This window comes from Schistocerca cancellata, chromosome 5 (genome assembly GCF_023864275.1).
Source record: "Schistocerca cancellata isolate TAMUIC-IGC-003103 chromosome 5, iqSchCanc2.1, whole genome shotgun sequence".
Taxonomy (NCBI): domain Eukaryota; kingdom Metazoa; phylum Arthropoda; class Insecta; order Orthoptera; family Acrididae; genus Schistocerca; species Schistocerca cancellata.
In genome coordinates, this window is record NC_064630.1 from 296,075,411 (window position 1) to 296,099,553 (window position 24,143).

A 24,143-nucleotide genomic window follows, 5' to 3' on the forward strand; every position below is an offset into this window, starting at 1 on the left:
TAATGTTCTTCCGGCGATTATTCTGAAAACAAATTGCGATCAATCATTCTGGGAAACCTACATCTGCTTGTATGAACTGCTAACGGTTGAAGAAGCTAAGAACAATAACGCGCAGCAGGCTAACTGCACGTGGCACGAACAGGCAACATGCTAGGTGCCGATGCACTCAAACAAATTTCTTCAGCCTGTATTTCCTGCATCCCATAGCATATGTGGCTTTCGTTCCAGTTTTAAATGTAGTTTTGGTATGTCAGCTACATTTAGTATGGAGAAATGTAGCATCTAAAGTGAACCAAACGTATAGCAGCCAGCGAACAAAGTTTTTACTGCAGATCCTTCAAATTTAGAACGTAGGTTTCTTGGAAGTTAAATATCTCAGTAACTACGACCACTATCGGAAAAAGCAATTCGTCATCAAGCTGTGACGTGAAGTTATAAGATACAAAAACATCAAAGCTGTGTACCAATAATTACGTTAGACTCGAATGAGGAATATTATACAGTGAAGGAAAACACCCAGCAGAAAGAAGAGGTTTTTAATTTTTTAAAGAAAAAGGAGAACCTCCACATAAAAATTAACTCAATGACCACGCAGTTCCGCTTCATTTGGATGCAATATTTTTTACAGCAAGAAACTCGAGTAAAATACCCTTTCCCTCACCTATTACTATCAGCCGTAGGCCTCGCCAATTCATGCTACCCGCTCATAATGCGTGTGCCGTGAGCGTCAGTCGCACTGCGACGACTGCCTCACTGCAACCGCATCTTCAGAGTAGCAAACTTTGTGTGCGGCTTGCCAATGATGAGTCAATGTACAGGGTGTAGCAACGGAATAGTTAATGTTACGTAGCAGCTGAATTTGATTTCATAGATGAGCACTTTTGAACCGATTTCTTTCATTTTGGTTATTGTTTATGATTTACTTCACTTATTCGAAAAAAGTGTAAGGCTTACGTTCCAGTTTCTACTCTCCTTGAATCTGTTCCCACACGCGTTTGCAGGTGTACAGCTAATGCTAAACCTTTCTTGAGCAGACTGCGTCATACATTATGAACTTTGATTGAAGCTAAATTGTTTTGTATTAAAATACAGTACGTACAACTTGTGGTGAAAATTAACTACTTATTCTCTTTGTCACGATAGCTACACAATTTTTTTAAATGTTGCTTATTAAACAATGGACATCATAACATAGAGAACAGATCTGATTTTGGATGGTAACCACCTTTGGCAAATACGAGTACAATATATTCATCTTCTGCAGACATATTTCGTTCAAGTTAGAGCATCATCAGAGTTTTTTTCTTTTTTTAAATTTTCTGTCTTTTTACGACGTGTTGTGTTTTCTCGGATTCTTATGTTTCACATTACAATTGTTTTCCTTTCACAGTTCGCCAGAAAAAATGACAGACTTTGAACACAGAATACCAGAAAAAGCACAGCATGTCGCAACAAGAAAGAAAATAAGAAAAACCACTGATGGAGCTGTAACTTTAGCGAAACATGTCTGCATAAAAGACGAAAAACATTTTGTGTCTGCAAGGCGGATTCTACACAAAAATAAATTTATTTGTAAGCAAACACGCGCACAAGATCTTCAACCTCAAGCTGAGGAGAACAGATCTCTTTTCTCCGTAAAAAGTGTGAATCAGCTGACGTCGAAATTTTCTTGCGGCATGATAGGAAGTGTAAGAACACAAAGATTGTTATAGAATTCAGTTCCGTCACGAACTTCCTTTTTCAGTTTCTCCTGGATAAGTATGACAATGAAAAACTTTTGAAGGTCGTTTATGTTCAGTAAATGAATCATTAGATATGACAAAAATATTACGATTCTGTCATTATTCTCTCATAGTGATTAAGTTCTTCGGACCGATGTATACTACACATGTATTGTCACTCCTCAGCAAAGCGGGTTAGTCTTCGTCGAATTTGGGAAGTAGAAAGTACTGAGACGCTGAAATTCTGGAACCACCTCTTGTACTGATCCTCTGGAAACGAGAAGTATTAATGACTGATACGACACGATTGAACAACCGTTATTTTTTGTGCAAAATATTAGGGGAAAAAATTAATTACCTGACTACGATGTACGTGAAAAGCAGTATCGATATAGCAGGATTATCCATTGTTTTAGAACAATGCAACAATAGAAATAGATTTTCAGAATTATCTTACTTTTGTTCGGATATTCGTATGACAGACGTGGCTGGAGACATTTGCATCTTGTAACATACTTCAGGTATATGCTGTTATTTATAACCAAACCACTCATTTCAGTAGCGGGAGTATCCATACATGTGTGAAAATTTAATTGTACGTTTTTTTCAGAGATTAATAACTTGCGGTATAGCACGAACTATAATTTGTAGTGGCCGCCATTTGCAAGACGGAACATTCTTGTCCAAATCAAAAGAATATTAATTGGCGTAAGCAAAAATGGAGAGGGTTTACAAACAATTCTTGAGTAAACACGCTAAATGAAAACTAATTTCATTCATTTTGCAAAGAAGAGCATCGATATTAAACATTCTTGTTGTTGCCGCTCCACAGCTATTTTTTGTTCAATTGAAAACATTTTCACAGTTAAGAAAGTTATCAGGTTTGAATTAATAATAAGTGTACGATAATTCTAAATGTAAACGATCAAGTAGCTTCACACCGATCTGTTCCTAATTTATTTTACGTATATACCGACATTCCAAGGTGATTTATTTATCGGGAACTTGGATACAGAAAGACTTAACAATGTAAAAAATAATAGTACTCGCTAGTGATAAGAAGTTGTATTGAATATGTTGTGTATAGCCTCATGTGAACTTAAGAGGTATATTAACAGCACAAGTATACACACGCTCACATACAACACACAAACACACACAAGAAAACATCACTACACCCTAAGATGCGTTCCGATGGTTCGGGGCCGGCCGCTGGTGGACGAGCGCTTCTAGTCGCTTAAGTCTGGAACCGCGCGACCGCTACGGTCGCAGGTTCAAATCCTGCCTCGGGCATGGATGTGTGTGATGTCCTTAGGTTAGTTAGGTTTAAGTAGTTCTAAGTTCTAGGGGACTGCTGACCTGAGATGTTAAGTTCCATAGTGCTCAGAGCCATTTGAACCATTTGATGGTTCGGAGGAATTTTCTCATCAAAACCGAACTTTCTGGCCCAGAATCTCAATGTGTTATAACGTTTTAGTCTGTAAGAATGCGTCATCTAAGAATGTTAAATGGCATGAGTTAAAGATAACTGAGTACACTCATTCATTATGGAGTCGGGAATCGGGAACCTGGGACTGAATTAATTGGTATTAAGCGATTTGGAATTACAAACGTTTTTCGCGAAAAAGTTTTAATTTACATCGCATAACCGTAAAAAAAAGAAAATAGGCAAAGTGATTCCTTTTAAATATCGAGCATAGAAATAACAGTCTAAAGGTAAGGAGATAAAATGCACTTACATTTAGTCACTTTTACAAACTGTTAAATATTATATTACAGTATTCATTACAGAAGTGTATGGCTTTACACGGTAATGCACTTCTGCTTTATCTTTTTTATTATCGAGACATTCGGTGTCACAGACGAGACCTAGGCTGCGTCTGCTGCCCCGTCTCTCTGTGTGACAAGTGACAAGGTGTCCCACGGTGGTGGCGACGCCCCCGCTACTCGGGCCTGGAGTTGGCCACCTCGACGACGATGTTGAAGCGGCCCAGCAGGTGCGTGGCGTTCTTCAGGGAGACCGCCAGCCGGAACTCCCCAGGCGGCAGGCGGCGCGTCACGTTGCTCAGGCTCAGCTCGCAGTTGTCCAGCGTGTACACGCCCTGGGAACACACCAGGACCGCGCCGGTTACACAACGAGTCAGCATGTTATCTATTTCAACACACTCGTCGTACACGTCACAAGACACGACTACATAATCCTGCTGATTGTTGGGACAGCATCTCATTTCCTAAATTCCTACTGCCGATGATTATTCATTGTTCACATTTGTCCCCATTTAAAAAAAACATTCTGGCTAGAACAGCCGGAGACATCGGTCACTTGTGTGTGTAAGCTCTGTGTGCATGGTTGTATCAATGGGCATGAGTGCTTTGCTTCCTTTCTGAAGAAGGTTTTGGCTGAAAACTTACGTGAACACTCTTTTCGTCGGGCCTGCTTGCTGCTCGGTGTGTGAGTAGCAATCTAGCCGTTTCACAGTACAGTTATTCTCTCATGAAGTGTGTTGTAAATAATCTATTGCACTTCAGCCGGAATAATGATGTACATAATCACAATACCAGAATAAAAAAACATTTATTACGCAACATTAAGGTTGTCTGTAGCACAAACAGGGGTTCACAATACTGCAACCATAAGTTTTGATCACTTAGCCACTGGCATAAAATCCATGAGAGAGAACAACGTAAAATTTGGAACTAAACTGAAAACGTTTCTCTTTGACAATTCCTCCTATTCCGAAAAAATATTGTGTATTAGTGTAATGTGTGAATCGTGATGGGTAGGAATTACGCCCAACAATTGTCTGTCTTTAATTAAAAAACAAAAAAATTAATAAACGACCTGCATTTACAAAAAAAATTTATTTCAATATATAATGACTCGTTCCACGTCATTATGATTTATCATGCAAATGATACATGGAACATGAAAGTAACTAAGTAATCAAACAGAGGATGTAGACGTACATTCCATTGTTGATATGTTTGGTTATTCCTGAAAAACTGACAAAGTTACTGGCGAGAAATATTCCGAGAAAAGAAGCAAATAGGCTACTGCAGGAAAGGTAGATCTACATATTGTATAGGTCAGGCTGCCACTACCAAAAAACGACTTACATACATGTTAAAACAAAATATCCATTTTGCGGTGTCTAAGTGTTTGAGATTGTTCCCTTAATCACTTTTATGGCATTGCACAATGCTGGAACATTTTAAAAAATTAACCGTTTTTCACCCTGAGAACTGCAGCTATTGACCACACACTGAATAATGCATCACAGGTAAGATTTCAAAGTGAGAAGATGTGTAAAGTGCAGTGAGACAAATGCACAGGCGATGTAATAAAACGAGTACTGCTCTGTATGGAGGAGTGCATCTATGCTGTTGTGTTTTGTTGACATTTCAATAATCGTTCACTTTGTTGACATGCATAAGATACGATAGCATCCCTTCCTTCTTTCCTCAATGCACGGATTTATAGGCTAACAAAGCACACGTAAGTAAGTTTCTTGCAAACGTGAACATTAAAAATGTTGTGCATACGAGCTGAAAGTGTAGCGAAAAAAAGCAATATCAGTTTGCAAATAAGCATTGGTTTCGGATTTCCAGCTTCATTTGCTATCGACACAAATACAGTAAAGTGGAATTAAATGTATTACGAAAGCATGTTTTATGCATCACTTCCTTCTCTTCTTAGTTAATCGAAATACATCGACAAAAAGAAGTTAGATGAACAAGGCCAAAAGTTTGTACGTGTTATTAGAGCAAATACGCATTTAAGAACAGAAAAATGTTCGAAATTGCCTTCTTGACACTGTGTTATTCAAAAAGCACTGTAATTTTTAGTTTTTAAAACAGTGTTGTATGCACACGATAGATATAATGAGCAAGAAGCAGTCGTAAACAACAGTCTGCCAATGTTTTGGGCTGCTTAAATTGGCGGCAGATCCTGCTCACTCTGGTTCCAAAACAACGTACAGCGTAAGTGTACAGCACCACCTCCCTTCTTTTTTTACCTCAATGACCATTACAGTCTAGGCGTCATCCCCATTTCTATTTTCTTAGCTGCATGATTGATGTCACAAACCGTATTGTTATCTGTGGTTGATGTTATCAGTTTGGGCAGTATGTATGATCTTCGTAACCAATGTGTCTGTGAGTAGCTATCTTTGGTTATGAACTCAAAGAAATTTTGTATGAAATGGTTAAGTTTTAAATCCGTTTGCTCATTTAAAATCTCAACAAGGTGCTGTGTCGGCTGTTCTTAGATACCTATCTCTTAAAGTACGCTCATGTAAAGTTTTCAGGTAATATGCATAAAATTTTCATTGTTAAGTCTATTCGTTCTGCGTTGTGGTTACCGATCTTGAAATGAAGAAAATAGGCTACTGCTGGAAACGCAGACCTACATGTTACACAGGTTAGGCTACCACTACTAAAAAAATGGTTTACATTCATGTTAAACAAAACATCCCTTTTATTGGACATTTTTGAGATCATTCTCTTGATTACATTTATAGCGTATCACAATGCTGGAACAAGTTTAAAAAATTATATCATTTTTCTGTCTTTTAAATTGCGATTATTGGCCACACACTGAATGAGGCATCATAGGTAAGATTTCAAAGTGAGAATATGTGTAAACCACAGTGAGGCTAATGCACCGATAGTCTAGTAAACTAACTCTGTTCTGCATGGAGGTATACCTCTATGCAGTTCAGTTTCTTTGACATTTCACTTTCTTGACATGCACGATATACGATAGGGTGCCTTGCTTCTTTTCTCGCTACACGTGTTTATGGGCTATCAAAGAACACGTAGATAAGTTTTGTGCAAACGTAAACATGACAAATGTTATGCGTGGGATTTGACAACTGAAAGTGTAACGAACTGGAAGCAGTAGCAGTAAGCAGAAAAACATTGGTTACGGATTTGCAGCTTCATTTGCTATCGATACAAATACAATAAAGTGGAATGAAATGTATTATGAAAGCATCATTTTCACAGCACATCCTTCTCTTCTTGCATATTCGAAATATGTCAACAAAAAACAAGTTACTTTAGCAATGCCAAATGTGTCACATTACTAGAGCAAATACTCATTCAAGAACAGAAAATCGTTCGATATTCACTTCCTTGTACTGTGTTATTTATATAAGCGTTGAAACTTTTACTATTTAAAACATCCGTTGCGCGCACACCACAGAAATAATGAAAAGAAGCAATCATAAACAGTAGCCTGCTAATGTTTGGGCTATTTAAGATGGCGGCATGCTCCACCTACTCTATGACGCCAACTCCGTTCTTTTCTTACCTCCGTGGTAACTGTAACCATTTAGCATCTCTGGCTAACTGTCACTATTGCAACCTGTCAAATCTGACGATAAAATCAAAGGATAAAAATTACAGGAAAGGACGACTAACAATAGGAGCAATCTACGAAGTGAATTATAGCATAAGAGTCCTAAATTCATACCATGTTGTAATACAGTACAGAGTGACAGCGACCACTTAGGACACATGAATGTTAAGTATCTAATTTGTATATCCGAAAACATGATTAACCAACATTGTAATAAAAAAATCATGTAATTTTCGCAGATGGTCTGCACATTGCAGTCTAGCCAAAATGAATCCATTACAATAAATACATCATTAAACTAGTATAGCAACACTCTCGAGGTTATTACGAGGACCGTTTTTTTTTTCAACCTCCGATAGACTGTAAATAAAAGAAAAGTTCATAGATAACAATTATTTTATTACAAAAAATTTTGTACACTTATGGTTACTTTTCAACATAATCAGTGGAAGACTAAGACATTTTATCGTACCTGTGGACAAGCTTTGCAATACCCTCTTCAAAAAATGTTGCCGCCAATAATTTCAACTGCGCATTAATGTTGTTTCGAAGAACTTTGTTGATTTGAAAGTGATGACCTCCTAGCCACGTCTTTAGTTCAAGGGAAAGGTGAAAGTCGCTGGGTGCTAGGTCAGTACTGTATGGCGGATGATCGAAAATGTCCCACTGATATTGTTCAAGGAGCCGTTGGATTGTACCAGCAGTATTTCGTCGAGCGTTGTCATGGGTCAACACAATTCCTGAAGTCAGCATTCCTCTTCGTTTGTTATGAATGGCTCTCTGCAAACGTTATAAGGTTTAAAAATAAGCAGCTGCACTGATAGTGGTTCCGCACTGCATCAACTCTACAAGCAATACCTTTTTGGTCCCAAAACACGGTAGCCGTAACCTATCTGTCGTTGAAAGTTTGTTTGAATTTTTTTGATTTGTTTAGTGAATTGCATCTATTGCTGTGATTGCCGTTTTGTTTCCGGTGTGTCGTATTGGATCCAAGGTTCATCTTCAGTAACAATTGATTTCAAAAAGTTCTCTCCATCATAATAACGGCCAAGGAAATTAAAAGATGGCATTTGGTGACTTTTGTGGGCGTCTGTCAACATTTTTGGAACCTAACGAGCACAAAGTTTTTTGTAGCCTAAATGTTCAATAACGATAGAGTGTACGAAAGCTCTGGAAACTTCCGGAATTTTCATAGACAAAGCAGTTATAGTGAACCTACGATTTTCTGTAGCCATTCTGTCAACTCGTTCAACAAAGTCGGCTGTAACGACAGACTTGCAGGTCATTTTAGCCATCTTTGAACTTTCGGCACCATTCACGCACAACACCATCAGCCATTAAGTAATCACCGAATACTCAGCTCATTCTTCGACGAATTTCAGCGGCACTATTCCCTTCTCATTGCAGAAACCGAATTACACTTCGTAATTCACACTTGGAGGGAGCAAAAATGCTGGGCAGCCATGTTTACGTATCTGTAGTACAACGCAGGCTGATGCCTTGAGGTCAGCAATGGCAGAGTGTGTAGTGCGAGAGTTGCGCAGTAACCTACAGTGCATGTCCACATTCTGCCGCTAGCGTAGCTTGTATACTAAGGGATCGGAGGTTAAAGGAAAATATGTTGTTGTTGTTGTCTTCAGTCCTGAGACTGGTTTGATGCAGCTCTCCATGCTACTCTATCCTGTGCAAGCTTCTTCATCTCCCAGTACCTACTGCAACCTACATCCTTCTGAATCTGCTTAGTGTATTCATCTCTTGGTCTCCCCCTACGATTTTTACCCTCCACGCTGCCTTCCAATACTAAATTGGTGATCCCTTGATACCTCAGAACATGTCCTACCAACCGATCCCTTCTTCTGGTCAAGTTGTGCCACATACTTCTCTTCTCCCCAATCCTATTCAATACTTCCTCATTAGTTATGTGATCTACCCATCTGATCTTCAGCATTCATCTGTAGGACCACATTTCAAAAGCTTCTATTCTCTTCTTGTCCAAACTATTTACCGTCCATGTTTCACTTCCATACATGTCTGCACTCCATACAAATACTTTCAGAAATGACTTCCTGACACTTAAATCTATACTCGATGTTAACAAATTTCTCTTCTTCAGAAACGCTTTCCTTGCCATTGCCAGTCTACATTTTATATCCTCTCTACTTCGACCATCATCAGTTATATTGCTCCACAAATAGCAAAACTCCTTTACTACTTTAAGTGTCTCATTTCCTTATCTAATACCCTTAGCGTCACCCGACTTAATTCGTTACATTCCATTATCCTCGTTTTGCTTTTGTTGATGTTCATCTTATATCCTCCCTTCAAGACACCATCCATTCCGTTCAACTGCTCTTCCAAGTCTTTTGCTGTCTCTGACAGAATTACAATGTCATCGGCGAACCTCAAAGTTTTTATTTCTTCTCCATGGATTTTAATACCTACTCCAAATTTTTCTTTTGTTTCCTTTACTGCTTGCTCAATATACAGATTGAATAACATTGGGGAGAGACTACAACCCTGTCTCACTCCCTTCCCAACCGCTGCTTCCCACTCATGCCCCTCGACTCTTATAACTGCCATCTGGTTTCTGTACAAATTGTAAATAGCCTTTCGCTCCCTGTATTTTACCCCTGCCACCTTTAGAATTTGAAAGAGAGTATTCCAGTCAACATTGTCAAAAGCTTTCTCTAAGTCTACGAAAGCTAGAAACGTAGGTTTGCCTTTCCTTAATCTTTCTTCTAAGATAAGTCGTAAGGTCAGTATTGCCTCACGTGTTCCAGTATTTCTACGGAATCCAAACTGATCTCCCCCGAGGTCGGCTTCTACTAGTTTTTCCATTCGTCTGTAAAGAATTCGTGTTAGTATTTTGCAGCTGTGGCTTATTAAACTGATTGTTCGGTAATTTTCACATCTGTCAACATCTGCTTTCTTTGGGATTGGAATGATTATATTCTTCTTGAAGTCTGAGGGTGTTTCGCCTGTTTCATACATCTTGCTCACCAGATGGTAGAGTTTCGTCAGGACTGGCTCTCCCAAGGCCGTCAGTAGTTCTGCTGGAATGTTGTCTACTCCGGGGGCCTTGTTTCGACTCAGGTCTTTCAGTGCTCTGTCAAACTCTTCACGCAGTATCGTATCTCCCATTTCATCTTCATCTACATCCTCTTCCATTTCCATAATATTGTCCTCAAGTACATCGCCCTTGTATAGACCTTCTATATACTCCTTCCACCTTTCTGCTTTCCCTTCTTTGCTTAGAACTGGGTTTCCATCTGAGCTCTTGATGTTCATACAAGTGTTCTCTTATCTCCAAAGGTCTCTTTAATTTTCCTGTAGGCAGTATCTATCTTACCCCTAGTGAGATAAGCCTCTACATCCTTACATTTGTCCTCTAGCCATCCCTGCTTAGCCATTCTGCACTTCCTGTCAATCTCATTTTTGAGACGTTTGTATTCCTTTTTGCCTGCTTCATTTACTGCATTTTTATATTTTTTCCTTTCATCAATTAAATTCAATATTTCTTCTGTTACCCAAGGATTTCTACTAGCCCTCGTCTTTTTACCTACCTGATCGTCTGCTGCCTTCACTACTTCATCCCTGAAAGCTACCCATTCTTCTTCTACTGTATTTCTTTCCCCCATTCCTGTCAATTGTTCCCTTATGCTCTCGCTGAAACTCTGTACAACCTCTGGTTCTTTCAGTTTATCCAGGTCCCATCTCCTTAAATTCCCACCTTTTTGCAGTTTCTTCAGTTTTAATCTACAAGTCATAACCAATAGATTGTGGTCAGAGTCCACATCTGCCCCTGGAAATGTCTTACAATTGAAAACCTGGTTCCTAAATCTCTGTCTTACCATTATATAATCTATCTGATACCTTTTAGTATCTCCAGGGTTCTTCCATGTATACAACCTTCTATCATGATCTTTAACCAAGTGTTAGCTATGATTAAGTTGTGCTCTGTGCAAAATTCTACCAGGCGGCTTCCCCTTAATTTCTTAGCCCCAGTCCATATTCACCTACTACGTTTCCTTCTCTCCCTTTTCCTACACTCGAATTCCAGTCACCCATGACTATTAAATTTTCGTCTCCCTACACTATCTGAATAATTTCTTTTATCATACATTTCTTCAATTTCTTCGTCATCTGCAGAGCTAGTTGGCATATAAACTTGTACTACTGTAGTAGATGTGGGCTTCGTATCTATCTTGGCCACAATAAAGCGTTCACTATGCTGTTTCTAGTAGCTTACCCGCATTCCTATTTTCCTATTCATTATTAAACCTACTCCTGCATTACACCTTTTGACTTTGTGTTTATAACCATGTAGTTACCTGACCAGAAGTCTTGTTCCTCCTGCCACCGAACTTCACTAATTCCCACTATATCTAACTTTAACCTATCCATTTCCCTTTTTAAATTTTCTAACCTACCTGCCCGATTAAGGGATCTGACATTCCACGCTCCGATCCGTAGAACGCCAGTTTTCTTTCTCCTGATAACAACATCCTCTTGAGTAGTCCCCGCCCGGAGATCAGAATGGGGGACTATTTTACCTCCGGAATATTTTACCCAAGAAGACGCCATCATCATTTAATCATACAGTAAAGCTGCATGCCCTCGGGAAAAATTACGACCGTAGTTTCCCCTTGCTTTCAGCCGTTCGCAGTACCAGCACAGCAAGGCCGTTTTGGTTATTGTTACAAGGCCAGATCAGTCAATCATCCAGACTGTTGCCCCTGCAACTACTGAAAAGGCTGCTGCCCCTCTTCAGGAACCACACGTTTGTCTGGCCTCTCAACAGATACCCCTCCGTTGTGGTTGTACCTACGGTACGGCTATCTGTATCGCTGAGGCACGCAAGCCTCCCCACCAACGGCAAGGTCCATGGTTCATGGGGGGAATGAAATGAAATAAAGTCGGCCCTCGTACATAGTGTCTCAAATTAAAGTCATTTGGCAACATTGTTAACTCATGTACGACATGTATCCTCATATAATCTATGTGTGTCTGCTGCTTAATTACTACAGTGGCGTTGTGGTATTGGAGTTCAGTTGTAGGTGCAGGAGTGTTCTTCTGTTTTCTGATTTTGATTTGTGCATTAATACTGTAGTACACTGTTTCTCAAATGAATCACATCCTTCAATTACAAGTTTTTTACAATGTAATGAATACCCCTAGCTACATACAGGCGTTGGTATAAGTCAACGGGGACAGGTGAAAATGTGTGCCCCAACCGGTACTCGAACACGGAATCTCATGCTTACATGGCAGACGCTTTATCCCTCTGAGCCATCGAGGACACAGAGGATAGTGTGACTGTAGGGACTCATCTCTGGCACGCCTCCCGTGACACCCACATTCCCAACTTATTGTCCCGCATGATATTCATAGTGCCCCTACCCATTATATTCATTAATCGCAGCTTTTTGCCGATTCCCGTAAGAGTTCGGGCACTGTTTGTGCATCTGCACAGACGAAGGTAGTCAAATGGCCGGTGAGCCTTAACATGTCCGAAAGAACAGATACCATCTTCATATATATAAGTTTTTTTTAATGTAGAAAATAACTATTACTGGTCAGACACGTTATGAATATTCATAATCATTAAACATTATTTCTCAGTGAACATAAATGACTACAAAATTTAAAACCGGTGGAATGTTAAGCACACATAGTATAATGAGTAAGAGTGACCAATTTTTTCTTATTTCTTTCTTTTACGTTGGGAAGAGGTATGACTGAGGAAATTGATGGTAATGCTGATAATGGACCGTTTGGCATGGAGGTACATAGTACGTTGAAGAGAAAAGTGTACATGTTTCATGGCAAATTACACTGAGCAACACAATTATAAGGTCATTTCTTTGACATCCCGTAATAGTGTCCTCCTGGGAAGCAGAGTTTTTAGGTTTCTATATTGTCAGCGATGCTTATTTATTCTGAAATGATATAACAGCATGGAGCCCTGCAACGTCACACTCGATGTCAACACTTCAAACATAAAGGAGTCAACACGTGCTGAAAAAAAAGGGTGCCAGTGTTCGGAAATTACTGTGAGGTGAATGGTGGTTCAATGACTTCTTATTGTCAGAAAAATTCACCACCAATCTCCCCAACAGCAGAGCGGACTTGACACACGATGTGAAGACCGTCAAACCAACTCTTACCCACATTACCCCCTTTGCCTCTGCGATGGAGGTCAGAACCGCGATGTCCAGCGTAGGTATGACGCAAGGACAAGGAAAATATTTCAGACACCCTGCTGATCCTTAATGAGACGAAAAAGCCTCTGGCTCATCGTACTGCAAACTGCCGTTTTCGACCACAAAATGTATGGGAACAAAGCCCAAAAGAAAGAGATGTTTTCATTGATGTCGTTTATGCCATCCCCTGAGGCCTTTTCGCATCGATACCAAGCACCGTTTTGACTGCACTTGTAAGCAAATTGCGTGATTTCGACGCTAGGCGTCGTGGTTCCGATCTACATCGCAGAGTGTCAAAAGAAGGGGTGAAATGTGGGTAGGCGGGATGTGACGACCTGCCGAACGGTGGCTTTGAGCGGAGCCAATGTGTCACCATTAACCCTCCTTACATCTCACATTACCATCTTAGCTCTGGCTTTTTTTTCCCGCATTGGTCGGCACCTTGTTGCCTGAAGCGTCGCCGAGCCCACCTCTAATGTCCAGGGGCGCTATACTTTTCCGCCATTACAGGGAAGGTTGCAGGCGCATTTGGCGGAAACAACTGCGGAGTTTCGAAAAAGTGGCCCTTTAGCTGCGTTGGGCAGTGCACGTATTTAAAAGTGGAATAATGAGAAATATTGAATAATTCTACGAGTGTTCTATAAGACGGGCTTTGATTGCAATATAACTATGACGAAGCGTGATAGCTTAACACGCAGTCTAAAATTAGAAAATTAATTAGATCCATCTCTTCCATGTCCACTACCACATTGAATTTTATCTGTTGCGAAGCCCTCGTACAACTGTCTCATGAGTCAGTATCGAGAATGTTACGCACCAGTTGTCAAATGTGTGATATTTTTCTACATGTTTCGAGACTACGTTATCCCATTATCAAGTAAAACAAGGAACCAAATCAATATATCACAAAACCACATATACAGACAACAATGTAAATATCGAAGTCTTCTTGTCGTACGACATACCTCAAAATTTCTTTGCCATTGGTCAGCCTCAAAAGTAAAATGCTAGTAGGAAAGATGCGGTGTAAAATATAAATCTTTTCGTGAAGACCTCATGTTGACGTATAATACTCTCACAACGTTCTGCTGTAAACTAAAGACAGTTAACTTCACCTACAAAAGATAGTACCATGTTGCAAGGCATATGTCACAGCTCCAACGGTGCTACTGTCTACCGCAAAATGACCAACAGAACACATTAAAACCTGTGCCGCTAAGTAGAGTAAGATGTTGTCTGCTTCTGAAGGAGGATGTCGCTAAAGTGTGCCCAGGAATGCCGTCTGGACGCTCCTCTCTTCTAATTTAAAACGGTCACGCATTCCCCTCGTTTTATAGCAGTTGGTAACGGAACAACGTAATCGCGAAACACTTGGCAGCATATGTATCAAACATTTGACAACTGGTGCGTAACATTCTCCATTTTCAGTGGTGCCGGACACATTCATCATGCTATTTCATTGAATGGAGTAGAACTGTCCTCAGTGATGAGCTCTGATTCGAAATGAGCCCCGATGACAGGCGAAGATGTCTTTGAAGATACCCTAAACAGTGGTGGGATACCAGCCTGACAGTCGGCCGATATATATCCCAACAACCGGGTATGATAGTCTGAGGTGCCATTTCATTTCGCAGCGGGGCCTCTTTGGATATCATTCGAGCCACCAAAACAGCAGAACGGTACGTCGCCGATATTCTACGCCCCGTTTTGTTGCCCTTCGCGGCAAGCAGTTCTGGGCTTACATTTCAGCAAGATAATGTCCACCCGCACACTGCGAGAGTGTCTACTGCTTGTCTTCGTGCTTGTCAAATCCTAACTGGCCAGCAAGGTCGCCGGATATCTCCCGAATTAACAACGTTCAGAGCATTGGGGGCACGACCCTCTTACTAGTTCGGGAATTTGACGATCTGACGCTTGTAATAGAATTTGGTACGATATCCTTCAGGAGGATATCCAACTTTGTCATTCAGTGTCAAGCCGAATAACTACTTGTATTATCGTTATTGGTGCACCAACACGTTACTCACTTGCTCATTTTATGTCACTCTTTCTCTTGAATAAATCATCCCATTATTCTGAAATTGTAAACATTCGTTTGTCTGTACATGTACATGAGATCTACCGATTTCCGTCTCATTCAGTTAATTCCCTTGGTAAGTCGTTTTCTTGTATTCTATACGTCGTAAACATGTTGCAGTTACATTCAAATTGGCTCACCTTATTCGTTCAGATTTATAGCCCGCCCTCCTACTTTCATGATAATCTTTCTCTCAGTTTTCAGTGGGCAAAGTAGGTTCAACGCTAGCTATACAAGGGATACTCTAGTAACAGAACATAGATTATGTAATTCTATCCACTCCACTGTCCTATTTTTAAAGTAGAGCTTCGTGGAAGGTGTATACACACTTACTTCGAGAACCATCGCCTAGAAAATTACGAAGTGAGCTAGTGCTTGTTCAAAGTAATTTCTACTGGCACGGGAAAATTAACCTATGTGGAATTAGGCTAGCTGGAATTTTAGTATTTGTAAGTAATAACGATATAGTACTTACCTAGATGAAGAGAGCCCTTTAAACGCAAGGTAGTACGCCTTATAGAAGAAACGACTTTTATGGAGGAAGGTCATTGATGAATACCTGATGGAAGTTGAAGGAAGGAAGATTAAGTTTAACGTCCCATAGACATCTAGGTCTTTATAGACTCAGTACAAGCTCGAAATGTTTTAAGGATGGGGAAGGAAATCTGCCGTGCCCTTTCAAAGGAAAAATCTCGGAATTTGTCTGGAGCGAATTAAGAAAATTTCAGAATATCTAAATTTGGATGATCGGATGCGGATATGAATTATCATACTGCCGAATACTCCGAGTCCAGTGTACTAATCACGGCACCACCCCGCTCGGTCGTCGACTTTGAGCTAATTAGTGACATCGCAATAGGATAAACACGGCAAAGAAACTACCTGGAATTGGTATGATGAAATAAACAGAAACTATAGAAAATTTAAATCAAGCCAATTAATCGTGTGTATTTACTACCGTACCTAATGAAACTGTCTGCAGTGTCTCGACCGCTGCAATACCTTACTTGGGGAATAGACTACTGCAGTTATAAGAAAGAAAGAAACAAGCTCATCGTCCAGGCCTGGAAAGCCCAAGTAATGTCTACCGGCCACCGTGTCACCCTCTGCCTTTGCATTGTCATGAGGATGCTGCTATGGAGCGACACGTGGTCAGCACACCGCTCTTCCGGCCGATTGTCAGACCGTTCAAGCCGTGGAGCCGCTACTGTTTGGTTAGGTAGCTCCTCAACTGGCATCAAGAGGGTGATTGAAACCCGTACCAGCACTCCAAACAAGTAAATAGCCTCGGAAGTACCGGGAATCGAACCAGGGTTCTCCGCACGACACTCGTCTACACTGACCACTCATCTGTGGAGGCGGACATAACGTACAATAAGGAGAACAATATTTATACATTAATTACCTTCGGGTAAGCAACATAGCAGTGGATAATATCTGAAACGTAATTATTGTTTTATTTTGAACAGTAGACAGTTTCGGTTGCTGTATTGTGGTCAGGCGGTAGGTGCTAGCAACGGACGATAGTTACACCACAATATTGAAAAAAAATTGAGAGAATTACTATTTACCAGTATAGCGAATAGGCTAAAGTTACTTTACAGGCACGAGGATAGGCCAGCAGGTTTTTCAGCTAAAAGCCAGCAGGCAATAAGTCATATATTTTCTCTTCCCCCACAACATAGTTTTCATGGAGATAGTACGCCATTATTTTACTTTCAATAGGCCCTTACTGTCACTTACCAGAGTAGAGAAGAATAAACAGTGGAATCCGGACCACTATGCTACTTCACATGTATTACCATGCAGTACGTGTACACATGAGTCACGTGAAAGTGCTGAGATTTTAGAAGGAGCACTAATAACTTACCGCAGGCACCGGACAGACTTCTTCGATGCCCATGCACTCGGTTATGGACCGTCCGAAGCTGGGGACGATCCCCAGGAAGCCGCGGCACGCGTCAGCGATGCGGTGGATGTGGAACGTGCGGCCCCACTCACTAGGGCGGTCCATCCAACGTGATATCTCTGTCACCGCCTGTGGAGAAAGTGCGTGTAACTGGTTAAGTGTTGTTTAATAAACCTGTAATTTGTTCGTCCTAGGTTTGCCAAACAATCCACAGATCTGAACATGTTAAAGTAATTTAGTTGATATGAATTGCTATACATGTCGAACGCTACATAACTGACTGTCCAATATGAGGCACAAAAAATAATTACACTATGTATAACTTTCTTGTCAGCTTTATTCTAGGAAACATCTACACTACAGTTTGTGGAAACTGCAGCACCGAGAAGGAAACGCATGAATTCAGTCTATTTAATACCAAAAGTTAGGTATATGACAAGTAACAAATGATTGCCTTTTCAAATCTGTACATGTCCTTTGAGTCATACTACTAAGTACGTCGTGTTGCCACCACGCGCTGCAATTAGAGCTGCTATACGCCGTGGCAGTAATCCTGAGGGATTTCCCTCCACGCAGTTTGAATCCGAGCCCATAAATCTGTGACATCATCTACTGGAGGAACGTGACGCACCAGCTACCGACCAACCATATCCCAGACATGTCTGGTGAACGTGCAGGCCACGGAAGCAATGGTACCCGTCGCTCTTCGGAGGAGGCCTGTACATTACTTGCAATATGTGGCCGGGCATTTTCCTGTTGAAATGTGGACTTTGGAGATGCCTGAATCAGAGGGAGTACCTCAGGCTCCACAACCTCCGATAAGTACCGGTTGCTGTTCAAACTGCCCGCAATCCGTACGAGGTGAGATCGGTTGTTTCAACCAATGTCGACCCAAACCATCACACCTGGTATTTGTCCGCTACGCCGCTGCATAATGCAGCCCTCCTGGTTGATCTCACCACGGTACCGCCGGACATGTATGCGGCCATCACTATAGGACACATTGATGGGGGACTCATCCGAAAAGATTACATGTTTCCACTCAGCACCCCATTGACGGTGTTCACGTGCCCATTGCAGTCGGACGAGCTTGTGGTTTCTGGACAATGGAAGCCGACGTAATGGCATGTGTGCAACCAGTCCATCCTGGAGCAGATAGTGACGAACCGTCGATGCAGACAAGTTCACACCTGTTGCAGTGCTCCAGCGACGGGCCAACATTGTGGATGACGCTGTATGGTCCGTAATGGCCATGATGAGGGTCATCCTATTCTGCGCTCATATTCCGTAGTCCAGTTCCCACTCGTCACTGCATACGATCTTCCTCTATCCACTGCTTCCATACACGCATCAGTGTCGCAGCAGCATGCCTTGGGAGAGTCGAAATGAAATGAAATGTGATGTGGCTAGGGCCTTCCGTCGGACAGACCTCTCGCCGGGTGCAAGTCTTTCGATTTGACTCCACTTCGGCAATTTGCGCGTCGATGGGGATGAAATGATGATGATTAGTACAACGCAACACCCAGTCCCTGAGCGGAGAATATCTCCGACCCAGCCGGGAATCGAACCCGGGCCCTTAGGATTGACATTCCGCCGCGCCGACCACTCAGCTACCGGGGGCAGACAGAGCCGAAATGTCACGGTATGAGAACCCCGTTTCCCGGAGACCGATCATTCTGTCCCGTTCGAACTCGCTCACATGCCGAGCCGGCACGGTAGCTCAGTGTGTTCGGTCAGAGGGTTTAGCTGCCCTCTACATAAAAAAAACTGAGTAAACGGATCAACGAGCAACCTGAATGAGTGCCATAGGACGTCCGCCACAACCAAATTCAACGAACAATATAGAAAAAAATGAGATAAAAAATATGGCTCCATTTGACATCGACGAGGCATACTGGCACTCATTGTATTGTTTCCGCCTTGTGTGACAGCTCTGCACCGACTACACTAGGCGCAACAACGACCCTGTCGGACAGACACGAGAGGGCTCTGCTCGGCCTACGTGAACCACATCTCGCTGCAAAACGTATTACGTATTGCATGCACACCCGTCGCCACTTCCACCAAGTGTGGCGGTATTCGGGTAATTCCTTCTCGGTATTGCACTTATCAGAAACGGCAGTGTATATTTCAGTTTCCACGTACTTATCTCTTAGCCATGCTAGGATATTTGCTCCTTTCTCATTTGAATTTCTATCCTAAGCAACCTTTGCTTCTAACTTCCTTCTGTACAATTTATATTTTCTCTTTCACCAGATAAATCCATTTCTCTAGTTCTGTTGTACAGCTTCTGTCATCTCCCGTGGCTTGTTCGTATGCACTTCAGGGTAGTCAAAATTGCCAAAAGCTAGTCGAATTCAGCGGGTTTCTTCTGGATGCAAGGCAGTTTCAGATAATGTGGAAGACAGTTTTGTTGCCATCAGCGTTTCCGTTCATCAGTGATATTGAATTCATTTTCTGTCAGAGACCTGGTTGTGATAAGAGGGGAATATCTTGATATTAGCCTTTTTCGCTCTTCAGGAAATACATCTTTCAATAATGGAAGGTCTGTGTCATTAGAAATGTTCTGGTGTTCAAGTGATAGGGCGCTCTTCCGTCTGGTATCAAGAGGTGGAATGTGGCTCGAGACAGCGAATCAGTACGTGGGCGTACATCGTACTGACCTACTAAAAAGGGGTATGACCTCGTGTTCTACGTCTATCTTTTTTACATGTGGTCTATTAAGCCCAACAGACGCACAGACTCTATTACTGAGTATACCAACACGAGTTCTGATAGCCGAAGAGTGTCTGCGCAACGAGTGCCGCATAGTGTATGGAGAATGTGGTCCTTGATATTGAGATTAACAGATGTTTGTGCCAACTGCTCCTTAAAAGAAAGAGTCCCATCTAACGTGATCCCAACGTATTTTGGATAAATGTTATGATGAAGTTGTCTCCCTCAAAACAGACATCGAGGGCTCTGTGTGCCAATCTACTGAACAGGTGAAAACATAAATCTTCTGTTTTATTTGCGTTTGGAAATACTTCCACTTAAGTAAATGCTGGTCAGAAGTTAGGATTTCTTGAGAGGGGCATGGACGGATACTTTTGAACAGCTAGTGTCTTTTCCTGTAAATACTGTAAATGTCTTTTCAGCTAACATGTTGTGAATTAACATTTTTCAGTCTGCGTGGAGCAAGTAACAATAATTTATAAAGCAGTCCTTGCCTCATACGCTCCAATTAGATCAGCGAAAGCAACTGAAGTTTTCTTCTTCACTTGGTATCCCTCTTCAGTAAATCTTGTTAACGATGAGAACTGATTAGCTCAGTTCCGTCCTGTTCGGAATCCAGCTTGCTCAACAGGCAGCTTCTGAAAGATCACTGGAGTGGCCAGATTGTATGGTCGTTCAAGGAATTTATAAATAGTGCTCAATTGTGTCACTGGGTGATAGTTCTGAGGCAGGTAAAATGCTTTACCGGGCTTTGGTATTTCTATAAGTTTGACTGTTTCATTTTTTGTGGGACTGAACCAGATATCTTAACGTCAGAGAACAAATCTGCGCACGGGCGGGGTAGCCGCGCGGTCTGGGGGCCTTGCCACGGTTCGCGCGGCTTCGCCCCGTTGGAGGTTCGAGTCCTCCCTCGGGCATAGGTGTGTGTGTTGCCCTTAGCGAAAGTTACTTTAAGTTCGATGTTAGATTAAGCAGTGTGTAAGCCTATGGACCGATGACGTCGACAGTTTGGTCCCATAGGAACTTACCACAGATTTCCAAAATTTCCAAGAAATCAGCCAGCCATCTTTTAGCTTAGTTACCACTATTCGGAAGAAATTCTGTTAAGTTTCATCGTTCATGGTGCCTTTCTAGGTTTCAGAGTTTTAAGAACACCAGAAATTTTAGGTACCGAGGAAGTTCTTTGAGTCTGATGTATTGCATATGACGCAACGGCCTTGCCGCAGTGGATACATCGGTTCCCGTCAGATCGCCGATGTTACGCGCTGCCGGGCGTGGCCAGCACTTGTATGGGTGACCATCCGGGCCGCCATGCGCTGTTGTCATTTTTCGGGATGCACTCAGCATCGTGATGCCAATTGAGGAGCTACTCGACCGAATAATATCGTCTCCGGTCACAGAAAACCGTCATCACGACCGGGAGAGCGGTGTGCTGACCACACGCCCCTCCTATTCCCATCCTCATCTGAGGATGACACGGCGGTCGGATGGTTCCGATGGGCCACTTGTGGCCTGATGACGGAGTGCTATCATGTATGAGTTTTATCCCATGGTGCTCTTGATGTGGACAGTAAATGTGATGCAATCCTGTTGGCTAATATATGAGTGTTGTTCGTTACTTATATTTGTTTCCATCCAACTTCCTTTGTTGTGATCGTGCACCTCTACTTTATGGTTGGACACTGAATGACTCAAGCAGCATGTAGAGAAGCAAGGAAATCACTAAGAAAGATGGATGGAAACAAAATTAAAGTAAGGAACAACACTCACATATCAGCTAATATGATTGCATCACATTTACTGCCCACATCAAAAGCACCACAGGATAAAGCTCATACAGGATACATCAGACCCAAACCTACATTACTCAAGAACAATTTAAAGCAAATTACAACCTCATGTATCAGCTAATAAGATTGCACTCACTAATTCTGCGTAGGCAAGTATGTCAGTCTCAGACAATTTCGGAAGTGTTTCAAAATTTTTTATTTCTTGAAATTTCTATTATGATACTTCCTTTTGTTGATTTCTTTTAGTTTCGTCTTACTGTTCATCAAAGTAGAGCAGTGTGTAAGCTTATATTAATTCCAATCTAAGTAATATGTAGCTTCAAAAACTCAGTCTTAAAGATTTTTTCTATTATATTCGACTATTATGAAGAATTAGTTACCTTTAAACAGATTGTTTTACTGTAGGGCACCACCATCCCAAGAATATTTCACACAACAAGGAATAAAGAACCAAAAACTCATTTAAACATGGACAAATGGGCATCTTGATGTGAACAGGCGTCTGAAGATGAACCTGTCTGTTCGAAACCGATTAGGAAACTGTTTGTACAAATGGCTGGTGGCTTTTTGAAAGTTTTGACCTAAATCTTGTTATCATTTGCATGAACTACTCCATCAATATTTGTGAAAAGTGTGTTTTCCAGTTACGTGAAGTCAAATCTCTCTGGATCTGTTTTTTTTCCATAACTGAGAAGAATCCCTCGCACTTGTACTAGCTACAAATTCCAGTCACCTCCACCACAGTTTATATCTTACATTTCATTACCGGTATTCACACTAGTCTCCATTTCCACATAACCATTAACTTATTTTATTGTTAGAAAGTGTTCATAAAGTTTCTTATATTGTGAAGAAGTTTTTAATGTGTTGGATATTATCATAACTTGTTACTATCACCATTCCTGTTAACAATGTGCGTATGCAGCTGTTAGGCAATGTCGACAGAGTGAATATTATCTTCAGGTTCTCTTGGCAGAAATTTATCGTTCTCTCCGTTGCACATCATTCATCATTCCGTCGATCTTAGTCTGCCCGCTTCGGCCACTGTTCCTATAAACAAAACGTTAACACTCGCTCCTCTTCTGAGTACCACTTCGCGGGTAGTCCCCGCTTGAGGGCAAATTTAAGGAGTGTGTTTAATATTTTGCCACTATAGACAAATGCAGAGGGTTTCATTTTCTGTGTACAAAATGGTTCAAATGGCTCTGAGCACTATGGGACTTAGCTTCTAAGGTCATCAGTCCCCTAGAACTTAGAATTACTTAAACCTAACTAACCTAAGGACATCACACAAAACCATGTCCGAGGCAGGATTCGAACCTGCGACCGTAGCGGTCGCGCGATTCCAGACTGTAGCGCCTAGAACCGCTCGGTCACCTCGGCCGGCTTCTGTGTACACTCTATTTATTTATTAAAATGGTGTTCAAGAGCGTCTGAAGTTTCATTCCGTTGATCTTTATTGATTCCTGCAGGTTCAAGGAATAGATCTAATCTGCCAAGCAAGGGCGTTTTCTGAAATTACAATTTCTTGGATACTACAAATTTTTTTTCTTAAAAGAAAGAAAAATATTTAAGTAAATGGAGAACGTTTAAATGACCTGGATATTGTCACAATAAAATTAGTAACTGGTTTATAGACAGCCATTGTATTAGGTGAATACAAGTACGCAGACACATCAATCGACGGTTTATGCCGGCAGCCTCATAAACAGTGAAAAAAAGAAAGGTAGGTTCTCCAAAACTGAAGTGTAAACCAAAATTTCATTGCATTATGCACGGAGGTGACGAAAGTTATGGGATAGTGACACGCACATATACAGGTGGCGGTAGTGTCGTGTACACGAATTATAAAGGGAATAGCATAGGCGGAGCTGTGATTTGTACTCAGGTAATTCATGTCAAAAGTGTTCCGACTTTATTATGGCCGCACAATGGGAATCAACAGGATTGGTGCTAGATGCATAGGACATTCCATTTTGAAAATCGTTAGGGAATTGAATATTCGGAGATGCACAGTGTCAAGAGTGTGTCGAGAGTAACAGATGCCAGGCATTACTTCTCACCATGGAAGATCGATGGCCGACGGCCTTCATGTAACGACAGAGAGCAACTGCGTTTGAGTAGGGTTGTCAGTGCTAACAGACAAGCAACAGTGAGTGAAATAACAGCAGATACGAATATGGGACATACGATGAACGTATCCGTTAGGAAAGATCGGCGAAATTTTGCATTAACGGGCTATGGCAGCAGACGAGCGAGGCGAGTACCTTTGTTAACAGCCCGACACTACCTGCAACACCTCTCGTGGGCTCGTCATCATGTCGATTGGACCCTAGACAACTGGGAAACCGTACTATGGTCAGATG

General features: G+C 41.5%; 1 protein-coding gene across 1 annotated transcript in view; it reads right to left on the reverse strand.

Annotated features, from left to right (window-relative positions):
- Positions 1–3,389: 3,389 nt before the first annotated feature.
- Positions 3,390–24,143, reverse strand: part of LOC126188139 (uncharacterized) — a 102,123-nt gene continuing 81,369 nt past the window's right edge. The window contains exons 4-5 of the mRNA XM_049929629.1: positions 17,234–17,401; positions 3,390–3,823 (exon numbers count right to left, since the gene is read on the reverse strand). Of these exons, the coding sequence (XP_049785586.1) occupies positions 3,665–3,823; positions 17,234–17,401 (327 nt within the window). The 3' untranslated portion in view covers positions 3,390–3,664. The remainder of the gene's footprint in view (positions 3,824–17,233; positions 17,402–24,143) is intronic.